The following is a 27,446-nucleotide window of genomic DNA, read 5'->3' on the forward strand; positions in this document are numbered from 1 at the left end:
AAAGCCCCTTTTCTTAATTTTTTTAATCTGATTTGGAAAATTATTTTGAATCTTTAAAACATTTACCAAACAAAATGTCAATTTGCTTTATTTGCTACATGTCTGTATTTGTTTATATATAATGTGGATTTGTATTATAGTTTTTTGGTTCTCTTCCTTATTCCTTTGTGTAATCCCCCTGGCTGTTCTGTTTCTTGTGTTTTGCATGTTACTGTTTAATAATAAAAAATAAAAAATGAATGGCTTATTTTCTACGTGACGTTTATTTGATCGAATAGAAGTTTTGTAATGCTTAAGTTGTTATGAGCGTATTGATATAAGCAGGACACGTGGCATCCCGGCAATTTTGAGAAAAGACACGTTATAACGAAATTCGAGATGGCTATGCATATGTAACCGATGTGAAATGGCTAGCTAGTTAGCGGGGTGAGTGTTAACAGCATTTCAATCAGTAACGTCACTCGCTCTGAAACCTTGAAGTAGTTGTTCCCCTTGCTCTGCAAGGACCGCGGCTTTTGTGGAGCGATGGGTAACGATGCTTCGTGGGAGGCAGTTGTTGATGTGTGCAGAGGGTCCCTGGTTCGAGCCCAGGTAGGGGTGAGGAGAGGGACGGAAGCTATACTGTTACACATATTCAAATCAAAGCAAACTATTTGTCACATGCGCCGAATAAAACAAGTGTAGGCTTTACCGTGAAATGCTTACTTACAAGCCCTTAACCAACAGTGCAGTTCAAGAAGAAGAAAATATTTACCAAGTAGACTAAAATAAAACAGTAACACAATAACAATAACGAGGCTATATACAGGGGTCACCAGTACCGAGTCAGTGTGCAGGGGTGCCAGCTAGTTGAGGTAATGGGGGTGAAGTGACTATGCATAGGTAACAAACAAACAGCAAGTAGCAGTGCCCGTGGCGATTTTATGAATTGTTCAGCAGTCTTATGGCTTGGGAGTAGAAGCTGTTGAGGAGCCTTTTGGTCCTAGACTTGGCGCCCCGGTACTACTTGCCGTGCGGTAGCTGATAAAACAGTCTATAACTTGGGTGACTGGAGTATCTGACAATTTTATGGGCTTTCCTCTGACACCGCCTATTATATAGGTCCTGGATGTCAGGGAGCTTGGCCCTAGTGATATACTGGGCCGTTCGCACTACCCTCTGTAGTGCCTTACGGTCAGATGCCGAGCAGTTGCCATACCAGGCGGTGATGCAACAAGTCAGGATGCTCTCAATGGTGCAGCTGTAGAACCTTTTGAGGATCTGGGGACCCATGCCAAATCTTTTCAGTCTCCTGAGGGTGAAAAGGTTTTGTTGTGCCCTCTTCATGAATGTCTTGGTATGTTTGGACCATGATAGTTCGTTGGTGATGTGGACACAAAGGAACTTGAAACTCTCGACCCGCTCCACTACAGCCCCGTCGATGTTAATGGGGACCTGTTCGGCTCGCCTTTTTCTGTAGTCCACGATCAGCTCCCTTGTCTTGCTTACATTGAGGGAGAGGTTGTCCTGGCACCACACTGCCAGTTCTCTGAATGCCTAAATGATTATGTCGGTAGCCATGAAGTGCTTTGAAAGGCTGGTCATGGCTCACATCAACAGCATCCTCCCAGACACCCTAGACCCACTCCAATTCGCATACCACCGCAACAGATCCACAGAAGACGCAATCTCAATCACACTCTACACTGCCCTTTCTCACCTGGAGAAAAGGAACACCTATGTGAGAATGCTGTTCATTGACTACCGCTCAGTGTTCAGCATCATAGTGCCCACGAAGCTCATCACTAAGCTAAGGACTCTGGGACTAAACACCTCCCTCTGCAACTGGATCCTGGACTTGCTGACTGGCCGCCCCCAGGTGGTAAGAGTAGGCAACAACACCTCTGCCACGCTGATCCTTAACACTGGGGCCCCTCAGAGGTGTTCTGACATGAGGCTAAGGCTAGTAGCATAATGTCTCTCTCCATTGAATACAGGCAGTTGACGTCAACAACCCTCATTGAATATTCAAATAACTACAATAATGAGAAGTATCCACCAATCCTAAAGGATCCGCAGCCCACATTCCCGCTTCGCCGACAACAATTCAAATTGTTAATGCGGAGAGATCGATCATCTTTGGTAACAGTCATCTCGCACCAAACTGCGCATGTGTTGGCCGTCAACTCAAGCACTAAGTAGCTCTGTTCGAATACCTATACTAACATACTGTATACTACATACTTAATGAGTATATACTACATACTATAAACTACATCTCCTCATTGGTTTATAGAAGGAGGTACCCACGTGCCATCTCCTCATTGGTTATACCCACGTGGGTGATTGAAAGACGAACTTTGTTGCCGGTTGTCGTGGTAATACAATGAAAGTTTAGATGCGATCACCATATAAATTCAAAGATGAAAAAGCCTGGAAGGAGGAGAGATGACTAGAAACGATTCGGTTGGCCGTTTTATGTGTGGATTAATTGTCAGAGTAGAGATCCTTGTGCATTTCAGGTAAAATAACAACTCAATGTTTATATCCCAGGACAAATTAGCTAGCAACAGCAAGCTAGCTAAATAGGACAAATTAACGTTAGCTAGCAAGTGCAAGCTAACTAGCTAAATTACCATACATGTTTAATGCTTTTCGACCTGTCCCCAAATTAATGTCATTGGTTCAGAGTTTGTTTTGATATTTTAACCTGCGTGTCGTGATCGCGTTTGGTGTGGGGGGGGCAAAATATATCTGCGCGCGTGCACGATGGCGCACGCGCGCAGCCGGTTTGGGCAAGGTGTAACAAATAATTTTTAACTTCTCTCATTGACTGCTCAAACCCGAGCTTGGTCTGCTTTACTTGGTCTGTTTCGCAAGCCTTCCCAGAAATCTCGCAATGTTTTGCCTCTGGGTTTAGAAACTGTGGTTTAACTACCAACTATTTTGATTAATTTTGCAGATAGAACCAAACTAGCATATATTTTTGCAAAATACAATAATTTGTGTAATATGTCTGTCACGGAAATGTTCAGCTACATTCAGGCTTTTCTGAGTGCGGATCAAGAAATAAGAGAGGTAATCAATCAACAGACTGCTTGCTAATGTTTTTGTCAATCGAGCTAGCACCGAACCACTAGCAATTTACTCGCAGTCAGTTATACAGTCAGTAAGGTTTGCATTTAATATGTGAGGAATATAATAACCTCCATTAAATGCACTGTATGTTCAACACTGTGCAAATGTATGTATTGCTAACTAACGTCAGGGCCGCTGATAGGACACACATGCATGCATTTCGTTTCTTCAAAATCATATCTACAGGTGTCTTGCTAGCTAACAGCGGACGTTCTCTTGCAGGACATAAGGAAAGTGGTACAGGTTCTGGAACAGACAGCGAGGGAGATCCTGACCCTGCTCCAAAGTGTCCATCAACCATCTGGCTTCAAAGAGAGTGAGTGCCCAATCACATGGGGTGTAAGTTAGTTATTCATTCTTGAACCGTAGCAAAACGTTCTGCAATCAGTTAAGGTAGTCCCTAACTGTTTTGTTCTGGTTCTTCTGTTTTTAGCCTAGTGAATACGACTCTGGACTATCACTTATGGTGGCTTACCTTCCTGACTGACTCATTGCTTTGCAGGTCTCCATCACCTTGACATAACTGTTTCTGTTAGGCCCTACACATGGGTGAATCTGAAGTTGGCTACTTATTCATAACTACTTATTCACAGTTCCCGGTCCACAGAATGAAGTTCAAGGGAAATTTCAAGTCTCTGTATTACCATGTGAAGTAATGGAATGATATTGTCTGCGTGTCTTCTCTCCTTGTTATTGAAAGGACAATCTAACATGTAATTTTCCATCCTCCACTCTGCTTCTAGGTTCCATGAGCACTGGAGGTTTGTTCTGCAGCGCCTGGCCTTCCTGGCAGCGTTCGTGGTCTACCTGGAGAGTGCATCTCTCGTGACACGCGATGAAGTGGCACAAATACTAGGAAGTAGGTTCCCCCGGTGGATGGAGTTTGAACATTTTAGACCATTCCATTGGTAAATCTCTGCCCACCATGAGCACTAGGCAAGCTAATATGAATGTACCTATTGCCTTAAGTTTAGCTTTTCTTAAGGCAATGGGTGCATTCGCAGACTGTTCCTCTCAGACAGTCAATCGACAGTCAAGTAGTGTGCTGTGGTGGTCATACATTTTCCCTATTTCTTGCAGTCGAGGTGGTGCGAGAGAAGGGATTCCACCTGGATGTTGAAGATTACCTGGCAGGTGTGCTGATCATGGCCAGTGAACTGGTGAGAATGAATTAAGTGGCTTTGTAAATTCTATTACATCAGACAATACCATTTTCAATAATATATGATTACTTTTTGGATGGATTATTTACATGTATAAACTCATCTGTGTCTGTCCTCTCTAGTCTCGCCTGGCGGTGAACAGCATCACAGCAGGGACTATGGCCGCCCCCTCCGAATCTCCAACTTCATCAACGAGCTGGACTCTGGCTTCCGACTGCTCAACCTCAAGAACGACCCCCTGAGGAAGCGCTACGACGGCCTCAAGTACGACGTGAAGAAGAAAGAGGTAGTCTACGACCTGTCTATCCGTGGCCTGGCCAAGGAGCAGGAGCCAGGGGGAAACAAGTAGAGTTGTTAGGTGTAGGGCTGGGGCTCTACCCTAGGCTGGCTCCTGACCTCTCCATAACTGGGACTGTGGAGTCTTGACCTGCTGAATGGCAGGAAGGTCTGTGGCCCCAGTAGCCTAGGACAGACTTGCGCATGTGATGAATGACAGTCTTGTCAGTGGGGTTTGTAAGCTTTTGATATAGAGGCACAGTTTGAAGGGGAGGGGTTGTTCCAGTTTGATTACTGGTGTTTGGAAATGTTCACTGTAATATCCAACATCATACTGTAATATGCCTGTTATTATCTTTCAGTGGTTTTTGCTGTTCATTCATTTTGAACTGATGTTTTGTATGAATTATTGTTAATTTCATTTAAGGGGGTGCTGACTGGGTGTAAACCTCCACCCAGAAGAAAAGAGAAAGTGTTAACTACCATATTTAAGAAGCGCTTATTTTGTTTTAGTTCATGAGCAAATAAATAATGATTTTGTGCCATTTGTCTGCCAAAAGCCACGTGATGTAACATAGGAATTTGCTTTTGGCTAGTTTGGTCTCTGATTGTTCTGTTCAGGGTTTATATCTCAAAATGCTCAAACAACCAATCAACAAAACATCAGAGGGAAGCAAGGAGACTAGGGGAGAATCTCAATTGCCTACTCCTCACCTCCTTCTCAAAACCCATTGTAGGAGAAGGTCAGAGGGACAGCACCTCTGGCTTTCTCATCCAATGGGTTTTGAGAAGGAGGCGAGGAGTAGGCAATTGGGGTTCATCCTAGTAGGAGAGGACAAGAGGATTCACAGGGAGATTCTCATTTGGGGAAAAGACCATCTCCTCGATGACTCCGTCCTCTGCGTGACCCGGAAACCGATAATTGGTCGAGGAGAGTGTCAATTTGTTAGTAAGCGAACGGAAGTGTCCTCCCCTCCTCGATTTCTTTTCACCTTTATTTAACCAGGTAAACTAGTTGAGAACAAGTTCTCATTTACAACTACGACCTGGCCAGGATAAAGCAAAGCAGTGCCACCCAAACAACAACACAAGAGTTACACATGGAATAAACAAGCGTACAGACAACACAATAGAGAAAAAAAGAAAGCCTGTGTACAGTGTTCAAATGGCGTGAGGAGGTAAGGCAATAAATAGGCCATAGTAGCGAAGTAATTACAATTTAGCAGATTAACACTGGAGTGGTAGATGAGCAGATGATGATGTGTAAGTACTGACACTCGATAACCAACTTTTGTTGAAGATGGTCATGTTTATCCTACCTGAGTCATTCGCGGAGAGTTTTGATATCTGCCACACCCCCTTTGAATCAGCTGTTTTGTCGGAGGAAAAAAACATGCACACGTTTAAAAACGATATGCTACTTATAGTTTCATCTATAAAATGTCTGCAACAAATAGCAAAATAAATGTTTACTACTTTACACCTTTTGGGAATCCTCCTCTCTAAACGTAATTTGCCTGATGACCCGGTTATGGACAAGGAGAGTCTCAATTCATACGTTGCCACATTTACTTGCCTCTCCTCTTTGATTACCTTTGATCTTTTTCAAAAGGAGGAGAGAGGAGTTAGCAAGCCAATGGAGAATCTCCCTACGAAAGAGCCATGGTGAATCTCAATTACAGTATTTCCTTGTTTCCTCTCTCCTTGCCGGAGGAGGAGAGAGGAATTGTTATTGCCGGGCCCCCCTCCAAGGGGAGGAACCCCAGAGCTTCTGCTCCAATGCACAGATTTTCTTACATTTCTCAATTGCATTGTTGGGAAAGGTCTCGTAAGTAAGCATTTGCCTGTTGTACTGGTTGTATGTGAGAAGGAGAGAAGAAAGCATGTGAGGAATCAAGGAAATACAATTGAGATCTATCCCCATTTAGGTTAAAATGGTTATTGACGTCCTAATGGCGTCTCATCACTCAGCTATGTATACAGCAGATATGGAAGTGTCAGCTGGAGACAGAGTAAAATACTGTACTTCATTCATGGAAAAGCTTTGTCTTAAAATATAGGTTTTGATACGTTGTTATGGCCGCTCTCCATGCATCTACTGCATATGTACCTTATTGTAGTAAATTTAATGTATTGTGGCACTTTGTATGGGCATTTTTTATTTGTTACTCCTTTCAAACAATTCCACCTGATTTAAAGTAATATTGTGTCTTTTTTATGAATTTGAAAATGTTCCAAATAAATATTTCTACATCATAGTATGTATTGGTTTTTTTTGTCCTAGTTGGTGTCAAATAAGCACTTTTCATTGAAAAGGGAGACTTCTGTCCAAACAACATGCTACAGTACATGTAAGTCCAATTGCCTTGTACCTTTTCTGAATGAACCAAGCCTTATTTGCATAAGAGAACATCTTGTTCACTATTTCAGAATATCACTTACCTCAAGGCACAGTGGATGCCAATGGATAGCAATAAGTGGAAAGGAGTTACGTACAAAGACATTTGTATTTAACATGTCATTTTTTAATATAATTCACAATATCTTACATAAAGGAAATATTACATTAGGTCTTTAAAATACAGAGGAAAACATTTGACAGTTCAGCAGGTCTAGGATATTGAAAAGGGTATTTCAAACTGTTACACAGCATCAGTCTTCTCATATACTGTACGGTAGTAATCATTTAGTGGAACAAGATGGAAGCTGAAAGAATTCTAACCATAGTAATAGAGTGGGATTCTAGAAATAGAATGAGATTCTAATTCTATGATTTTAACAGGGTAACGCCATTGGAAGGTGATGAACAGTAAGAGACAGGCAGTAGTCTACTCTGTACACCATTCTCTGCCCCAAAGTAGATTCACTACCTCATTGACATGTGCTACTCCTGGACTAGACCTAATCAGACTGAACAGTATACGTAGGTTAGATTTAGATGATAAGTATTGCCTTGACCTGCTGTGTGTAGTCAGCTGTGGTCTTATACGTTTCCCTAACATAAAGAGTTCTGTAAATAAACCATACAACAGACAGAATAAAGCTTTTGAATTCATGAACTGCAGATAGCGTTGTTGGAGAGTGACAGTCACACCATTCTCTGGATCTAGTTTGTAGTCTTAATTATAAAGTGCATCAAACAGAAAGAAGAGCCTTTAGATTCAGAAACATCAGACACAAAAACACATGTTAGAAGTAGGGAAGTCACACTTGAGATAAGAGCTCAGGTAAACTATGATGTAATAATGTAGTAACACTAGTAGCCAGATGGTGTGATAAGTATTGCCTGTAAGGTCTAGTCTGGCATCCAGATTGGTAAATGCAGTGTTCAGACTGGTATAACCAGGCTATATGTAACTTCTGCTACCTAGGGGCAGAGGGCTGTCTGGCTCGGTGACCATTTCCAGATAATCAACGTTTTATCAATGTTACTGTGACTGACAACAGAAAAAATGCTTTTTGTTAATTTAGAGTGAAATAACTACCCAAGGCACAAAAGCTCATAATTTCCCCATCTGCTTGTCGTGGAACGGAGCACTGTGGGGACATTTGAGTGGAGCTACTGTTTGCTTTCGCTACTAAACTCATGGTCCAGGTTGACCAACCAGTGTTTGAGGCCTTTCCACCTCCACTTTGGCCATGCTCTACTACCACATTCAGTTACAGGTAAAGGCTTTTTCGAGTTTGAATAAGCAGTTGGAAAATACTGGTTGGGGCAAAACCAGGCTAGGATTGAAGTTCAAGTGCACATTATTCTAGGGTCTTAACCTCTGTGGCTCATTTGTGTCTATAATATCACTGTCACTCATAGGTGGTATAATAAACTCTCGATTTACACCAATTACAAAGTCTGCCCAGATGTGAAGAAACAAAACTAAATAGCTAAAATTGCACAAATTATTGCTGCTTTGTGACTTGAACCCAGCCCAGTGATATAAGTACGTCCACCCAATGTGTCTGAAAGACACGGTCTGCCTGGCATCCATAGTACTGTAGGAAGTCTCATGGGGTAGTAGGGAGTTTTGTCTGACAACTGAGTGACTTTCTTATTTGGATGCCGTATAGCTGCTCTTCTCTCCTGGCAGTGGACAGTGCTCCTGACACAGAAGGCAAAAAAAAGAGGGAAGAGCCCAGTGCTTTTGACTTACCTTGGTCAGGTAAACAAAAAACTAAAGTTCCTGTCTTTTTTTACTAAGCTGTGGTCCAAGTCCCCATTGTATAACTTAACATAGTTTTTCACTCATTTGTGCATTTTCATGAATACTACAGAGTAAACTTTTTCATGTTTTTTCAATCATCAACTTCAACCATGCTTTTCAACGCAGACACCTTGTTAGTCAGTATACTGAAAACAATTATCTTTCTTCGAGAGCAAACCATTTTGACAATCAAGGCCGGCAGTGTTCCCAACCAACCAAGTGTCTTTTTTGGTCATCCAAGTGGCTGATCGTTTTTTGACAGAAGCTAAAAACTACACTGAACAAAAATATAAACGCAACATGTAAAGTGTTGGTCCAATGTTTCATAAGCTCAAGTAAAAGATTCAAAATCATTTCCATACGCACAAAATGCTTATTTCTCTCAAATTTTTGCCACAAATTTGTTTACATCCATGTTAGTGAGCATTTCTCCTTTGCCAAGATAATCCATCCACCTGACAGGTTTGGCATATCAAGAAGCTGATTAAACAGCATGATCATTACACAGGTGCACCTTGTGCTGAGGAGAGTAAAAGGCCACTCTAAAATGTGCAGTTTTGTCACATAACACAATGCCACAGATGTCTCAAATTTTGAGGGAGCATACAGTTGGCATTCTGACTGCAGGAATGTCCACCAGAGCTGTTGCTGGAGAATTTAATGTTAATTTCTCTACCATAAGCTGGCAGTATCACAACCACAGACCACGTGTAACCACGCCAGCCCAGGACCTCCACATCCGGCTTCTTCACCTGCGGAATCATCAGAGACCAGCCACCAGGACAGCTGATGAAACTGTGGCTTTGCACAACTGAAGAATTTCTGCACAAACTGTCAAAAACTGTCTCAGGGAAGCTCATCTGCGTGCTTGTCCTCACCAGGGTCTTGACCTGACTGCAGTTCGGCGTCGTAAATGCTCACCTTCGATGGCCACTGGCACGCTGGAGAAGTATGCTCTTCACAGATTAATCCAGGTCTCAACTCTACCGGGCAGATGGCAGACGTGTGGGTGAGCAGTTTGCTGATGTCAACGCTGTGAACAGAGTGCCCCATGATGGAGGTGGGGTTATAGTATGGGCAGGCATAAGCTACGGACAATGAACACAATTGCATTTTATCGATGGCAATTTGAATACACAGACATACTATTACGAGATCCTGAGGCCCATTGGCCCCAGCCATCACCTCATGTTTCAGCATGATAATGCATGGCCCCAAGTCGCAAGGATCTGTCCACAATTCAGCTGAAAATGTACCAGTTCTTCCATGGTATGCATACTCACCAGACATGTCACCCATTGAGCATGTTTGGGATGTTATGGATCAACGTGTACGACAGCATGTTCCAGTTCCTGCCAATATTCAGCAACTTTGCACAGCCATTGAAGAGGAGTGGGACAACATTCCACAGGCCACAATCAACATCCTGACGAACTCTATGGGAAGATGTCGTGCTGCATGAGGCAAATGGTGGTCACATCAGATACTGGCTTTCTGATCCACGCCCCTACCTTTTTTTGAAGGTATCTGTGACCAACAGATGCATATCTGTATTCCCAGTCATGTGAAACCCATAGATTAGGGCCTAATGAATTTATTTCAATTGACTGATTTTCTTATATGAACTGTAAAATCTTTGAAATTGTAGCACGTTGCTTTTATATTTTTGTTCAGTGTATACAGTATCTTCATACGCTTCGTTACAATATGGTGCACTTGTAGTTCTTCTTAGAAAAAAGTGTTATCCTCATCATAACATGGAAGCTCACAAGCCTCAGACAAACCCCATCCTAAAACTTCAGAAACAATTGCTCCACCAGAAGCATGGTCAGTTGTTTTTGCAGGAGTAGTACATCTATTTACACTGGTATCCAGCCAAAGAGTAAAACGGTGTTCCTCAGGGTTCGGTCTCAGGACCTGCCCTGGTTTGTGTTTATCATGATATTGGGGAGCGCGTTACGCCTCTTCCTCCACGGTCCCAGGTCACGGGTATACCTCTTGATCTGCCGGAACCACTGCTGCGTGCGGGATTTGTCAGATGCCCTGAAAACAAAGGCCTCCTTCCGTATATCCAGCACCTCAAAGGTGTCCTCACAGTCAGGGTCGGCCGACACCACACAGTTGGCCAGGCGGATGGGCTCCCTGAGCACAGTGAACTTGCCGCTGCTCTTGTCTTTGATGAGCACCAGCACACCATCCCAGACACCGTGCTCCTGCTGCTCCACCTTAGCCCCGCCGTCTGTCGGAGACAGCCCCTCCCCAGGCCGCTGTGTACGCACCATCAGCAGGCTCTGTACGTTCTGGAACTTGAGGCCTTTACTGCCCTTCTTTACCCACTGTCCGTCTGCGGGCTGGGAGAGCTGCAGGGGCCCCTCCATGACGAAGCGTGTGTTCTCCCTGGCCCAGCCCACAGTCTTCATGGACATCTCCCGCATCTCGATGTTAATGACCTCGCGGTTCTTGCGGCTGTCGCGGCGAAAGGAACGCAGCGACCAGGTGAGTGTTCCTTCCTGCTTGGTCTTCATGTTGATGTGCTCCAGGTGTGACTCCACGCGGCTCTTGGCCTCTCGGAGGCGGGCGTGGTCCGGGTGGCACTCTGTGGTGGCCTTGCTGATGCGGCTCAGCAGGAGGGGGTACTTGGTGACCCTCTGGAGGGGAGCCATGAGGAATGACCGCAGGTTCATACGCCGCAGGGCTGTATTGTCATTCTGGGAGACATCCAGGAAGATCCTGGGAGGCGAGGAGCGAGAGTGAGCGGGAGGGAGGGAGAGAGAAAGAGATAAAGTGAGAGAAAGAGAGATAGAAGGTAGGGAGAAAGAGCGAGGGAGGGAGAGAGAGAAAGAAAGACAAAAAATGATATTAGCATACTGTTTAATTGCGATTGTAGGCCAGAGGTTCTCAGACCTAATTCTAAATTTGAGAGAAGTGGGAATCACAACCCATTTTGTGTTGATTTCACATTAGTTAACAACTCAACCATATGTAAATCAAAGCTAGACGTTGAACAGACGTTTGTGCCCAGTGGGAAGACAAGGCAGGCTGAGTCATTATGGGTGAGATGTGATGTAGTTGGCTGGGTCTAAAAAAAGTTATGACTTCAGCACTGTTCTCAAAATAGGACCAGTTATGAATTAATCATAACCTTCCGTCTCTTCCATTAAGAATAACACTGCGCAGTGGGAACTTAGGGTTCAAAGTTACTGTTCCAGTACTCAGAGCACAGAAGAGGGCAAGAGCGCAGAGAATTCCTAAACAATACATTTTGTGTACATTTTATCTTCGTCTTGATCTTGAATTAGGAAAAATAAAAACCAAAGTTCCTCTTATTTGTCTTTGAAGTGCTATTTTATACAGTCTTTACCTGAGCAGTTCCTTCTCCTTCTCCAAGGTGTTGAGCATGTTGACAGAAGTGGACTGCTGCAGGCAGTATGTCTGGAAGGCTGGCAGCATGTTGACAAACTCCAGGAAAATCTCTCCAATGCACACTGTTAGGAGGTCCTCATCTCCCTGAAAGGGAACAACAACAATGACAATGATTCCATTGATCACTGTGTAACCACAACTCAAAATCAGAGCCATGAATGCAAGGATTTGCTGCCTATGAGATTGGCATCATATTAAACATTTGTTGAGCTGACTGGTGCTCTAGGTTGGAAAGTGTCACCTCACCTGGTCAAAGGCCTGATCGATGCTGTCCTGCAGATGTTCAGTGAAGCGTTCGTTGACGTCTATGAGCTCCTGAACGTTGCTGAACACCACAGTCAGCTGTTCTGAGGTCAGCAGCCCGGCACTCTGCATGGGACAGTAGAACTCCTCCTTGATGATCCTCAGGTCCTCCCCATAGCTTGACTCTGTGTTCAGGAACTCCAAGATGGCTTCCTTCCTCTCTGTCCTCAGCTTGGAGCAGCGCTCACACATACCGGTGCCCTCCCCGTCCGTCCGGGCCACCCCGTGCCCATCTCTCTGGCCACAGTCTGGGCAGGGTCTTTGGGCCTCCCAGGCCCGAAGGGAGTTAGAGGGTCTCTTCCAGCTGCGAGCCAGGCAGGGTCCAATCCCGCTGTCCACCCGCTCTACCTCTGCCCCTCCGCTGCTGTGTACTCTCCGGGTATCTTCGTCATCGTCGCGGTCGTCACACAGGCCCACCACGCCGCTGTCGGCACTGAGGCTGCTCACGGTGCTCCAGCGGTTATGCCCAGCCCTTGTCACGCCCAGAACCCCAAGACGCTCCTCACCGCGGGGCTCAGAGCGCACCCGCACCGAGGCAGGTGCTATGGGACACACATGCACAGAAAGGAAAACAGGTTAGACCAACTAATGTTTATAAACACACAATATGTCTATGGGCTAGATTCAAGTCACAAGTCATTGTTAACAAGTGTACAGGAGGCCTCCCTGTCTCCAATCAATCCCACATTGCAAAATTATATAAATTAATAACATGGTCAGATATGTAAAAAACAATCTTACCCCCACACCACCCCCTCACCTCTAAGGCTTGACCCTTGTTCTGACAATAATGTCAGTAGTATAAGGTCAACATTACTATATAGCAGGGGTAGGCAACTAGATTCAGCCGCGGACCAATTTTTGTTGGAACATAATTATAATAATTTATACACTGCAAATTGAATACAAGTTTTTATTTTATTTAACTAGGCAAGTCAGTTAAGAACAAATTATTATTTACAATGATGGGCTACCGGGGAACAGTGGGAGCAGTGGGCTAACTGCCTTGTTCAGGGGCAGAAAGACAGATTTTTACCTTGTCAGCTCAGGGATTCAATCCAGCAACCTTTCAGTTACTGGCCCAATGCTCTAACCACTAGGCTACCTGCCTCCCCAAAAAGAGATTGTATTTGAAAATAACAATAATTTCATACCTTGATTACATTGAGACAAGATCACAAACCTCTTTTTATTTGTGGGAATACTTGGAAACAGATTTTCTAAAATAAACTAATTTTTAGCTGAATTCCTGTTAGCAATAAGGGAATTGAGGAGTGAAAGGTCACAAACATTCTGAGAATATGTTGTTATATAACTCAGCACAGCAGCCCTATCCTGAAGAGACAATACTTGTAGGCTCCTACTCTTCAAAACAGGCCCAATCTTAAAATGTCAGGGTAAGTTAGTGTAAGGACCTCTGAAGATTGCCATCTAAAATCACAATCCGATAGCTAGCTCCTTTACAGTGATTCAGCTGGCTGCCCTGAACACAATCTGAGGGAAACAGAGAGGGGGGCCGAGGCTCTAAATATGAGCCCAGTGATTCAGAATATTTCAATAGCAGAAAGACAGTCACACTGCAGTGTTGAGGTCCATAATGTAAAGCTGAGGCCAGCACTTTAGAGAGAGTAAGTGAGGTCATAGCCAAGAACAATAACGTTTGTGGCAGTGAAACTGTTTGGGCGTTTGGGCAGCCTGAGGTTGGGTTCATGTGGGTTTTGGTTTCTTAACCCGGCTCATTGTTAGACTGTACAACATGGGCTCCATGCCAGACAAAGCCGCTGAGAAGACTGCCCAAACGGTAAGTAGGATGAGAAGGATGTGTGTGATGACTTGTGTGGGTAATTTTGTGGAATGGTGCGTTGTCAGAGGAATTAACACACGAAGAGAGGCTTGTGTTAGGAAAGACTATTGGATAAAGACTGAGGATAATGTGTGATTATGATGAAATTGGACTGTTGATTTGATATGTGCTAGACAGGGATGTTTGATATGAGATTGTATTTGAAAATAACAATAATTTCATACCTTGATTACATTGAGACAAGATCACAAACCTCTTTTTATTTGTGGGAATACTTGGAAACAGATTTGCTAGACAGGGATGTTTGATGTGTGCTAGACAGGGATGTTTGATGTGTGCTAGACAGGGATGTTTGATGTGTGCTAGACAGGGATGTTTGATGTGTGCTAGACAGGGATGTTTGATGTGTGCTAGACAGGGATGTTTGATGTGAGCTAGACAGGGATGTTTGATGTGTGCTAGACAGGGATGTTTGATGTGTGCTAGACAGGGATGTTTGATGTGTGCTAGACAGGGATGTTTGATGTGTGCTAGACAGGGATGTTTGATGTGTGCTAGACAGGGATGTTTGATGTGTGCTAGACAGGGATGTTTGATGTGAGCTAGACAGGGATGTTTGATGTGTGCTAGACAGGGATGTTTGATGTGTGCTAGACAGGGATGTTTGATGTGTGCTAGACAGGGATGTTTGATGTGTGCTAGACAGGGATGTTTGATGTGTGCTAGACAGGGATGTTTGATGTGAGCTAGACAGGGATGTTTGATGTGTGCTAGACAGGGATGTTTGATGTGTGCTAGACAGGGATGTTTGATGTGTGCTAGACAGGGATGTTTGATGTGTGCTAGACAGGGATGTTTGATGTGAGCTAGACAGGGATGTTTGATGTGAGCTAGACAGGGATGTTTGATGTGTGCTAGACAGGGATGTTTGATGTGTGCTAGACAGGGATGTTTGATGTGTGCTAGACAGGGATGTTTGATGTGAGCTAGACAGGGATGTTTGATGTGTGCTAGACAGGGATGTTTGATGTGTGCTAGACAGGGATGTTTGATGTGTGCTAGACAGGGATGTTTGATGTGTGCTTGACAGGGATGTTTGATGTGTGCTAGACAGGGATGTTTGATGTGTGCTAGACAGGGATGTTTGATGTGTGCTAGACAGGGATGTTTGATGTGTGCTAGACAGGGATGTTTGATGTGTGCTAGACAGGGATGTTTGATGTGTGCTTGACAGGGATGTTTGATGTGTGCTAGACAGGGATGTTTGATGTGTGCTAGACAGGGATGTTTGATGTGTGCTAGACAGGGATGTTTGATGTGTGCTAGACAGGGATGCTTGATGTGTGCTAGACAGGGATGTTTGATGTGTGCTAGACAGGGATGTTTGATGTGTGCTAGACAGGGATGTTTGATGTGTGCTAGACAGGGATGTTTGATATGGGTTAGACAGGGATGTTTGAAATGGGCTGAACAGGGATGCTTCATATGGGTTAGACAGGGATGCTTGATATGGGCTGAACAGGGATGCTTGATATGGGCTGAACAGGGATGTTTGATATGGGTTAGACAGGGATGCTTGATATGGGCTGAACAGGGATGTTTGATATGGGTTAGACAGGGATGCTTGATATGTGCTGAACAGGGATGTTTGATATGGGCTGAACAGGGATGTTTGATATGGGCTGAACAGGGATGTTTGATATGGGCTGAACAGGGATGTTTGATATGGGCTGAACAGGGATGTTTGATATGGGTTAGACAGGGATATTTGATATGGGCTGAACAGGGATGTTTGATATGGGCTGAACAGGGATGTTTGATATGGGCTGAACAGGGATGTTTGATATGGGCTGAACAGGGATGCTTGATATGAGCTGAACAGGGATGTTTGATATGGGCTGAACAGGGATGTTTGATATGGGCTGAACAGGGATGTTTGATATGGGCTGAACAGGGATGCTTGATATGGGCTGAACAGGGATGTTTGATATGGGCTGAACAGGGATGTTTGATATGGGCTGAACAGGGATGTTTGATATGGGTTAGACAGGGATGCTTGATATGGGCTGAACAGGGATGTTTGATATGGGCTGAACAGGGATGTTTGATATGGGCTGAACAGGGATGTTTGATATGGGTTAGACAGGGTTGCTTGATATGGGCTGAACAGGGATGTTTGATATGTAGCTCCACTCACCACTGTCCCTGTCCCGACGCTGGCTGTGGAGGCATGCAGCTGCAGCGATCTTCATCTCCAGCTGTTTGCGCTTGGTGGCATCTGCCGGCATGGGGTCGCTGTAGTGGGGCCGGAGGCGGCACTCGCGCTGGGCCCTCACCGACTCGGCCGGCTCATAGGCTGCGTCTGAGCTGGAGCGCCTGCAGCCCAGGCCAGAGTTAAGCTGATTGGAAAAACACACCAGTCAATCAACTGTACATGTCATCTGCTATTGGCTGAAAGAGGCATGGTCAGTGTTGATAGAGAGAGGGAGACAGAGAGAGAGATGTAAGCATCATGTGAGAGGCTATAGGAAGTGGGTTCACTGTATCATACACTCGGGGGCCTGAGAGAGCATTCTCTGTAGCATAGCCCCTGTTAATGGTGCCATCATAGGCTGAATTGCAACAGATATTAATCCATTCTGAACCTGGTTGGTTTGACAAATGAAATGGTGTTTAATATCCTGAGACACAGACTGTACTTTAAACATGACAGCTTTGACTCTGAGAGGCGCTCAATGTTGCATGTACTCAGACCGACAGACAGACCAACAGACGGACAGACTGACAGACAGACTGACCGACCGACCGACCAAGGGCACATATCTGTATCTGTTTCCTTCACGGAATTACTTGGGAAGCCTTGGAATGGATGGAATAGGAATTCTAGGGAATAAGAATGCAAGGGAAACCTTTGAGGTTGTAGAAAATATCCAAAATAGCAGAGACAACAGGACAAGTCTATCCTTTTTAGATAAACAATGGAATTTCCCAACAACACATAACAGCCTGACACAATGGCACCAATGCTAGGTGCTGTTCAAGAATGGATTGGGTGGATTGCGTTGGTGTCTGTCAAATTATTCATGGTGGGCTTCATTATGGAACTATGGATCAGGTGAAATGTCATCAGACTGACTCGTAACCGCTGAACCCTCACCCCTCAACTCTCTACAGACGCACATTCAGCATCATTAGGCGATTGACAGCATTGAGTGATAGCAGCTCATTGATTGACAGATCATCATTGATTGGCCCCCAAACTGCTAATGTCTAGATTCTGTGGTTCCTGGCATCAGCTTGATAAACAACAGATAGCTGCAGACCATTACATGATAAACAACATTGCTGTGGATAAAAGGGCATTGGGGTAAGTTTTCATATTCAAACAAAACGAGGATGGGAAATAAGACACATAGCTAAGGCTCTAGTATCGCACAGAACAATTAATGACGCAGTTCGATGCAGGTACTAATGAATTGCGGTTGGCCATTGCTGGAAACATGCACAGCCATTCTCCATGCATTTAATAAACAGTGCATGCAACAGCAACAATGACTATGAGCAAAAAGCAATGGTGGCATATACAACGTTAGCATTCGTTCTCACCTATAGCATCCTTCCTCATACAAAATACATGACGGCCATAAACCCAACGACCCTGGCTATCGATGCTGCTGCTGTAACCTCAACCCCAGCAGAGGCTAAGACGTGATGCTCGGATTATAGCAGAAATGAACACAATGCACCGACAGCTACTGACGGACGGCTAGCGCCTGGGTAGCTGCGTTGTTTCACACAGAGAGGACCAGACAGACAGCCGAGCCAGCAGAGCAGCACAGCACAAAGATTAGATGAAGAAGCCCAGTTAGTTACCACCATGAACCTGCTCTTCAATCCTCCCTCACTGCTGACTCCTGTTCCCAGGCAGATGCAGAGCTGAGCTGAGCTGGGAGGAAGACGCTGAGACTGAGGCTGGAGCTGCATGCCTGCATGCCTGCAGTTGTCAGGGGCTCATCACATACCTCTGCCTGGCTGTGAATGTGTGTGTGTGTGTGTGTGTGTGTGTGTGTGTGTGTGTGTGTGTGTGTGTGTGTGTGTGTGTGTGTGTGTGTGTGTGTGTGTGTGTGTGTGTGTGTGTGTGTGTGTAGTCCGCCTGCCTGCCTGGATACGCAATCCCTCTGTTCTGTTCTTCCCTAACCATCCTCACATTCCCCTGTCTGTGTGCGTGCTTCAGCCCACTGCTATCCCCAGCATGTTGAGTGAGTGAGAGACAGAAAGAGAGAGAGAGAGAGAGAGAGAGAGAGAGAGAGAGAGAGAGAGAGAGAGAGAGGGAGAGAGAGATTCTCCTTACACATTCTGCAGCTAGTTCCTCTCCTCCTGCTCCTCCTGCTACAGGCTTGTCGCAAGACTCCGCTCCGCAGGCCGTCGTGGTTGTCATGGAAACAGCAGAGGAGTGACAGTCCGGTGGGGGAGCGGTGATGTCAGTGCTTTCGTCCTGGTCACCTGACAGCCTGACGGGGGCCTCCGCCGCTGCAATCTCTGCACTGCAGCTAGAGACAGAGAAATACAGGGGGGGAATAGGGAAAAAAGAGAGGAGAGAGAGAGAAAGGATAGAGAGAAAGAAAGAGGGAGTGAGGGGAAAAGATGAGGGGTGTTAGAGACGGCAGAATGGCAGAGGATAGAATTATGATTCCTGGCACCTCTTTCCTCTCCTCCCACCATCCAAATCATTCAGTTTCATCAGACCCCCCCTCCTCCTCCCTTCCCTCTCTCCCCCTCCTTCCTCCTCCTCTCCACCCCTCCAGGGACCTCTCCCCCTCCTCTCCTTCTTCTCTCGCCAGCAGAGGGGCTCTTGGCGCATCAATTCCCATTAACACCTGAACTCCTGGACCACAGGGCAGGATGGCAAGATGCTGCCTCCCATCACTCTACATGCATCACACATCTGCCTCTGGTTCCTTTGTGTGCCGACCAGCCATGCTCCGAGCATGTGTCAGCCGTGTGTGTGCGCACCCAGGGACATTGCCTGCTCCTGAGCTCTCTCCACATAGACATGCATGTATGTGGGCATGGATACACACATACGCACACATGCACACACACACAGACAGTATGAGCTAGCTGCTGAATGAACATTAGAACAGATCAGTCTGCCTGCCACAATCATGGTGTCCGTTCACGTCACATTGTGATTGACTGCACTATACAGACAACGGAGAAGAAAAATCACAATATCCTTCCCAAAGCTCCATTTAGATGTATCTCTCCTGGCAAGAAAATAGCCTAGCTATTTGGCCAGGGATGTAAACTGTACCCTAGCAATTTGCAATATTCTACATTTTATTCATTTCCGTCAATCATCGGTGTGAAAGTCATTATTTACATCATGTTTGTGTATTTCAGGGATGGGCAATTTTGACGGAACTCATGAGGGGCCGCAGTGGCTCGTGGGTCTGCGTACCCACATTCATACCCACTCCACTCCTTGCAAGCAAAACATTTTAGCGGCCCCCCTCGTGACAGTGAAGAGGGAAAAAAATATGTTTTAAAGTAAATTCCTTGCAATTCGACACATTTTCCCACAGGGCGTAGAGAAAATGTTGCCGTTTTAAGCAAGTTTGCCGCAATTCTACACATTTTGCCATGGGGTGGAGAGAAATGTTTGCAGTTTTTAATATGATAACTGATGATCAATGGGCCCCAGGCCGGTCGGTAATTCGAACATGCTTACTACAAGTTTAGATACAATGCCTTCGGAAAGTATTCAGACCTTGACTTTTTCCACATTTTGTTACGTTACAGCCATATTCTAAAATAATTAAATCGTTTTTATAAATGTTTTATTTATTTATCATCAATCTACACACAATAGCCCATAATGACATAGCAAAAACAGAATTTTAGACAGTTTTGCTAATTTATATATATATATTTAAAAAAGGAATCGCATTTAATGTATTGCATTTAATTAAGTATTCAGACCCTTTACTTAGTACTTTGTTGAAGCACCTTTGGCAGCGATTCCAGCCTCGAGTCTTCTTGGGTATGACGCTACAATCTTGGCACACATGTATTTGGGGAGTTTCTCCCATTCATCTCTGCAGATCCTCTCAAGCTCTGTCAGGTTGGACGGGGAGCGTTGCTGCACTGGTGTTTTCAGGTCTCTCCAGGGATGTTCGATCGGGTTCAAGTCCGGGCTCTGGCTGGGACACTCAAGGACATTCAGAAACTTGTCCCAATGCCACTCCTGCGTTGTCTTGGCTGTGTGCTTAGGGTCGTTGTCCTGTTGGAAGGTGAAACTTCGCCCCAGTCTCAGGTCCTGAGCGCTCTGAAGCAGGTTTTCATTAAGGATCTCTCTGTACTTTGCTCCGTTCATCTTTGCTTAGATCCTGAATAGTCTCCCAGTCCCTGCCACTGAAAAATATCCCCACAGCATGATGCTGCCACCACCATGCTTCACCGAAAGATGGTGCCAGGATTCCTCCAGACGTGACGCTTGGCATTCAGTCCAAAGAGTTCAATCTTGGTTTCATCAGACCAGAGAATCTTGTTTCTCATGGTCTGAGAGTCTTTAGGTGCCTTTTGGCAAACTCCAAGCGAGCTGTCATGTGAGGAGTGAGTCAGTCTGGTCACTCTACCATGAAGGCCTGATGGTGGAGTGCTGCAGAGATGGTTGTCCTTCCGGAAGGTTCTCCCATCTCCACAGAGGAACTCTGGAGCTCTGTCAGAGTGACCATCGGGTTCTTGGTCACCTCCCTGACCAAGGCCCTTCTCCCCCAATTGCTCAGTTTGGCCAGGAGGCCAGCTCTATGAAGAGTGGTTCAAAACTTCTTCCATTTAAGAATGATGTAGGACACTGTGTTCTCAGGAACAATCAAGTAATATAAACATCTCAAGGATGATCAGTTGAAACAGGATGCACCTGAGCTCAATATCGACTCTCATAACAAAGGGTTTACTAAATACTTATGTAAATTAGGTATTTCTGTTTTGCAAACAAACCTAAAAACCTGTTTTCGCTTTGTCATTATGGGGTATTGTGTGTAGATTGCTGAGTTTTTATTTAATCCATTTTAGAATAAGGCTGTAACGTAACAAAATTTGGAAAAAGTCAAGGGGTCTGAAAACTTTCCGAAGGCACTGTAGCTAGCCTAATTTACCAATCTAAAAAATATTTGCTGACATGTGCCAATTGATTGACTGCTGATGCATAACCACATGTCTAAATTGCGCCTTGTGTAATCTATTATTCTAATTCTAATTCTCAACAGAATGTTGAGACCCCGACTGAGTCCCCTCCATTTAAAAAAATATATATTTCTATGTTATTATTGGTCTACAAAAGGGGGGCCGCAGGCCGCCAGTTGCCCATCCGTGGTGCATTTGCTTAGTCTTGTTATCTCACATCACGGCCCTACACTATTCCACAAACCCTGTCTCTCTAGCCTCATTTAACCTGCTGTACTGCCATCTATCTCTGGTCTGTCATGTAGAATAACATCTACTCTGTGAATTTGCATAATTTGTCCTCTTAATTGGTAGTTACACAACTCTGTGGTGTCCCTGTCTGAAGCCTCCCTCTCTAACTCAGAAAATCATCGCAGAAGGATTTGATGACAGGCCCGAAGTTCGAAATTGAACAAACCCATCGTAGTTTAACCATGCCTGACAAGAATAGGCCCCCGAGAACGGTTCTCATCCGCTTCCTACGATCTACAGCCCGGGACAAGGTACTTAAAGCGGCGAAAGAAACGGGTGGTGTTCAGTGGGAAGACAGCCGGCTGTCTTTTTTCCTGGACCTGTCCAAGGAACTGGCAATGAAGAGGAAGAAGTTTGCAACAGCAAATAACCAACTACACGCGAAGAAGGTCAGGCATACACTGACATTCCCAGCGACCCTGCTCTTTACTTGGAAGGGATTATTTTCAAGGACAATGTGGAGGCAGAGAGATTCTTGCTGGAGCAAGGTGTTTAGCCCAGATAAAGAAGACGAGACAAGGTACAGCCTATGTGTTTATGGGACTCTGGGGAGTGTTGCTACAGTAATTTAGCCTTTCAAGCGCCTCACGGCCCATAAGGAATTTTGAGTTGAGACCGCAGGTTATCTTTTGCAGCATCAAAGACAGTTCTGTGATGATTGACTCATCGAGAAGCAACGTTACGTTCCTAGTTGCTTTGTTTTATATTGGGATTGGTTTTCTACGTTTATTTACACTGTTTTATTGTACAGCTGGAGCATATATAATGTTATATAATGATGTTCATTAGAGTTGTCACGAGTGCTAAATGGGACACTTCACGCTCACAGGCTATAACTACTCAGTGCAAATATGGCTAATGGTTATGTAAACATAATCTCTTGGAATATAAATGGTTGTAAATGTAACCAAGAAGAGGAAAATGATTTTGACATATTTAAAATCCAAACAGGCAGATATTGTGTTCATACAGGAATCACATTTAACAGATACAGAGGCATGGAAATTTAGAGTAGACTGGGTTGCAGAAGTTTATCATTGCTCATTTAATTCCAAACAAAATGATTACTCTGATTATTGCTCATTTAATTCCAAACAAAATGATTACTCTGATTAGTAAGGGTGATTACTCTGATTAACAAAAAACTTAATTTTGTAATTTTGAAGCAACACTCTGATGAATTTGGCAGGCTTATCTGCATTGAGGCTCTTATAAATGGGATTAAGGTAGTGTTATGCAACATAAAACAAGGAGGACCCAGATTATGAGGTCAACTGTACTGGGAAATATGGAGGGGCAGATCGTCCTTGCTGGAGACTTTAACAAAGTAATGGACAATATGATTGATAGAAGTAAACGTACAAGTAACTCCACGCCAAAGGATAGACTTGCAATACATATGCTAGTAGAAGATATGGGCCTTTAAAGACATATGGAGATTAGTCCATCCTAATGATAGAGAACGTACTTTCTTCTCTCACTGTCATAACACACTCCAGAATAGATTTGTTCTTGATATCTAGTTTCATGGTTAATAATGTGATTGATTGCAAGATTGGGCCCATTGCCCTCACAGATCATGCTATAGTTGTCACGCCCTGGCCTTAGTATTCTTTGTTTTATTTATTATTTTAGTTAGGTCAGGGTGTGACATGGGGGAATGTTTTGTGTTGTCGGTTTTGGGTGGTTATATGGTAAAGGGGGTGTTGGGTGTAGTGTATGGGTTTGTGTTGAGTGAATGTGTCTAGCTGTGTCTATGTTGGGTGTAGTTGTCTAGGTAAGTCTATGGTTGCCTGAATGGGTTCCCAATTAGAGACAGCTGATTTCTGTTGTCTCTGATTGGGAGCCATATTTAAGGTAGCCATAGGCTTTAGTTTGTTTGTGGGTAATTGTCTATGTTATACGTTTGTAGCCTGTGTGTGCACTACGTTTTATTAGCTTCACGGTCGTTTGTTTGTTTTGTTAGTTTTGTAAGAGTGTTTTGTTTTCGTTTTGCCTTCTTCTAAAATAAAGGAAGATGGCTTATTTTCCAAATGCTGCGTTTTGGTCCGTCAATCCTCCACACAATCGTGACAATAGTAGTGTTACATGTTGATATAAACTCCGAAAATGTGAGGAAGGGTAGATTTAGACTCAACACCATTCTATTACAAGATGAGGTATTTACCCAATCACAAGCAGATGATCTTAGATCCTTTTTTGAAATCAACATAGGGTCAACTGAAAAGGTTTCCACGGTATGGGAGACCTCTAAAGCATTTATTTGAGGGAAAATAATAGCACATGCGTTCAAAAAGAAGAGAGAAGAAGAAGGGTCTGAAGCAGTAAAAAGATTAGAATCGGAGATATGTGGCCTGGAAAGGGATTTCAAACTGCCTGCAAATAGAAATTTCAGTTGCACTAAATGTTTTTAAAAAAGGCAGAATATGCACGGTTTAGATTTAGAACCAGTTTTATGAGGGAGGTGAGAAGACAGGCAGGCTACTAGCAAGACAACAAAAAATGCAGAACATTTCTAATGTAATTCCATTAAAAAAGGGCAATAAGATGGAGACCTCATTGAAAGAGATAAACAGTGTGTTTCAATGTTTTTATGAAAATTGATATTCATCCTCCTATTCAGCGAGCCCCATAGATATGGATACTTTTTTGTCTGGTATAGAATTACCTAGATTATCAGATGGCCAGGTAGAGGACCTACACTATACTATAACAGAAGAGGAGATTAGAGCCGCCATTTTATCTATGAAAGCAAGGAAATCACCTGGTCTGGATGGCCTTCCTGTAGAATATTATAAAAGTATATTGACATTCTTGTTACTGTATTGACAGTGGTTTACCAGGAGGCATTTAAAAATGGCTCCCTTCCAGACACCTTTAATGAGGCTTGATATCGCTGATTCCTAAAAAGGATAGAGATACTACAGAACCTGGGAATTTTAGAGCTATCAGCCTTTTTAATGTCGATTGTAAGATTCTTACTGTGGCCGTTGTGATACGCTTAGAGAAGGAACTACCTAATATTATAGTGACGAAGTAAGATTTATTAAGAACAGAACCTCAACTGATAATATGAGGAGGCTCTTACATCTCATGTGGTTAAACCGCTCAAATATAGTTCCTACCGCTGCTGTCTCCTTAGATAGTGAGAAGGCATTTGATAGGGTATAGTGGGCTTTTCTCTTAAGAACCCTAGAAATATTTGTTTTGGGACCAGACTTTTGTAAATGGATAGGGGTCCTCTATTCCAATCTTAAAGCAACAGTACTTACGAATGGAATTATGTCTCCTTTTTTTGTCTTTTTTTTGTCTTTTTTTGTCAACCCTGCACAAGGCAGGGTTGCTCACTCTTCCCTCTCCTGTTTACCATCATCTTAGAGTCTATTGCGACAATGATAAGAACAGACCCAGAAATTAGGGGTGTACACGGAGGAGGAAAATAACACAAGCTGCTTATGGATGCAGATTATATTCTACTGCTGGTCTCTGATCCTCTTCAGTCTGTACCACAATTACTTACGTCATAATCTAGTATGTCAGGCTACAAAATTAATTGGAATAAGTCGGAAGCAATGCCAATTAATTCCATATGTTACTCTGGAACCACTACCCCCATTTAATTTCAAATGGGTTCCTACTGGGATGACATTTTTGGTTATTAAGGTGAGCTCAAATTTGGAGAAAGTGATAGGACTAAATTTTGAGCAACTACTAGTCAAGATTAAAATAAATTGAAACAAATTGTATTGGTCACATGAAATGCTTACTGACAAGCCCTTAACCAACAATGCAGTTTAAAAAATATGAATAAGAATAAGAAATAAAAGGAACAAGCAATTAAAGAGCAGCAGTAAAATAACAATAGCGAGACTATATACAGTGGGGAGAACAAGTATTTGATACACTTTCGATTTTGCTGGTTTTCCTACTTACAAAGCATGTAGAGGTCTGTCATTTTTTATCATCGGTACACTTCAACTGTGAGAGACGGAATCTAAAACAAAAATCCAGAAAATCACATTGTATGATTTTTAAGTAATTTATTTGCATTCGGTTCTGTGTCATACAAACTAAAATGTTGGTATCATAGAATCGGACAGGGTGAGGTTGAAAATGTCAGTGAAGACACTTGCCAGTTGATCAGCGCATGCTCGCAGTACACGCACTGGTAATCCATCTGGCCCTGTGGCCTGGTGAATGTTGACCTGTTTAAAGGTCTTACTCACATTGGCTGCGGAGAGCGTGATCACACAGTTGTCCGGAACAGCTGGTGCTCTCATGCATGTTTCATTGTTATTTACCTCGAAGCAAGCATAGAAGTAGTTTAGCTCATCTGGTATGCTCATGTCACTGGGCAGCTCTCGGCTGTGCTTCCCTTTGTAGTCTGTAATGGTTCGCAATCCCTGCCACATCCGACGAGCGTCGGAGCCGATGTAGTACAATTCGATCTTAGTCCTATATTGATGCTTGCCTGTTTGATGGTTCGTCGGAGGGCATAGCGGGATTTCTTATAAGCTTCCGGGTTAGAGTCCCGCTCCTTGAAAGTGGCAGCTCTAGCTTTAGCTCAGTGCAGATGTTGTCTGTAATCCATGGTTTCTGGTTGGGGTATGTACGTACGGTCACTGTGGGGATGACATCATTGATGCACTTATTGATGAAGCCAATGACTGATGTGGTGTCCTCCTCAATGCCATCGGAAGAATCCTGGAACATATTCCAGTCTGTGCTAGCAAAACAGTCCTGTAGCTTAGCATCTGCTTCATCTGACCACTTTTTTATTGACTGGTGCTTGAGTCACTGGTGCTTCCTGCTTTAATTTTTGCTTGTAAGCAGGAAACAGAAGGATAGAAATATGGTCAGATTTGCCAAATGGAGGGCGAGGGAGAGCTTTGTACGTGTCTTTGTGTGTGGAGTAAAGGTGGTCTAGAGTTTTCTTCCCTCTGGTTGTACATTTAACATGCTAATAGAAATAAAAATGGATTTAAGTTTCCCTGCATTAAAGTCCCCTGCCACTAGGAGCGCCGGCTCCTGATGAGCGTTTTCCTGTTTGCTTATGGCAGAATACAGCTCTTTGAATGCGGTCTTAGTGCCAGCATTGGTCTGTGGTGGTATGTAGACAGCTACGAAAAATACAGATGAAAACTCTCTAGGTAGATAGTGTGGTCTACAGCTTATCATGAGATACTCTACCTCCGGCGAGCAAAACCTTGAGACTTCCTTAGATATCGTGCACCAGCTGTTGTTTACATGTATACATAGTCCGCCCCCCCTTGTCTTACCAGACGCCACTGTTTTATCCTGCCAATACAGCGTATAATCAGCCAGCTGTATGTTGATAATGTCGTCGTTTCAGCCACGACTCCATGATGCATAAGATATTATAGATGTTAATGTCCCGTTTGTAGTTTAATCTTCCTCGTAGGTCATCGATTTTATTTGCCAATGATTGCATGTTAGCTAGTAGAACAGAAGGCAGTGGGAGTTTATTTGATCACCTTCAAATTCTCAGAAGGCAGCCTGACCTCCGTCCTATTTTTCTCCATCTTCTGTTCACGCACATGACAGGGATTTGGGCCTGTTCCCAGGAAAGCAGTATGTTGTTCATGTCAGGCTCGTTGGACTCGTTAAAGGGAAAAAAGCTTCTGCCAGTTCGTGGTGAGCAATCGCTGTTCTGATGTCCAG

The 27,446-nt window shown here is 44.0% G+C and overlaps 1 protein-coding gene and 1 pseudogene across 2 annotated transcripts in view; one reads left to right on the forward strand and one right to left on the reverse strand.

Annotated features, from left to right (window-relative positions):
• Positions 1-2,748: 2,748 nt before the first annotated feature.
• On the forward strand, positions 2,749-6,780 carry LOC129821471 (translin-like; annotated as a pseudogene).
• A 279-nt stretch (positions 6,781-7,059) lies between these two features.
• The window catches only part of LOC129821099 (uncharacterized), an 81,791-nt gene continuing 61,404 nt past the window's right edge, over positions 7,060-27,446 (reverse strand). For both annotated transcript variants that reach the window (XM_055878395.1, XM_055878396.1), the window contains exons 4-8: positions 18,637-18,835; positions 16,483-16,684; positions 12,425-13,023; positions 12,117-12,262; positions 7,060-11,485 (exon numbers count right to left, since the gene is read on the reverse strand). In XM_055878395.1, the coding sequence (XP_055734370.1) occupies positions 10,666-11,485; positions 12,117-12,262; positions 12,425-13,023; positions 16,483-16,684; positions 18,637-18,835 (1,966 nt within the window). In that variant the 3' untranslated portion in view covers positions 7,060-10,665. The remainder of the gene's footprint in view (positions 11,486-12,116; positions 12,263-12,424; positions 13,024-16,482; positions 16,685-18,636; positions 18,836-27,446) is intronic.

This window comes from Salvelinus fontinalis, chromosome 23 (assembly GCF_029448725.1).
Source record: "Salvelinus fontinalis isolate EN_2023a chromosome 23, ASM2944872v1, whole genome shotgun sequence".
NCBI classification, from domain to species: domain Eukaryota; kingdom Metazoa; phylum Chordata; class Actinopteri; order Salmoniformes; family Salmonidae; genus Salvelinus; species Salvelinus fontinalis.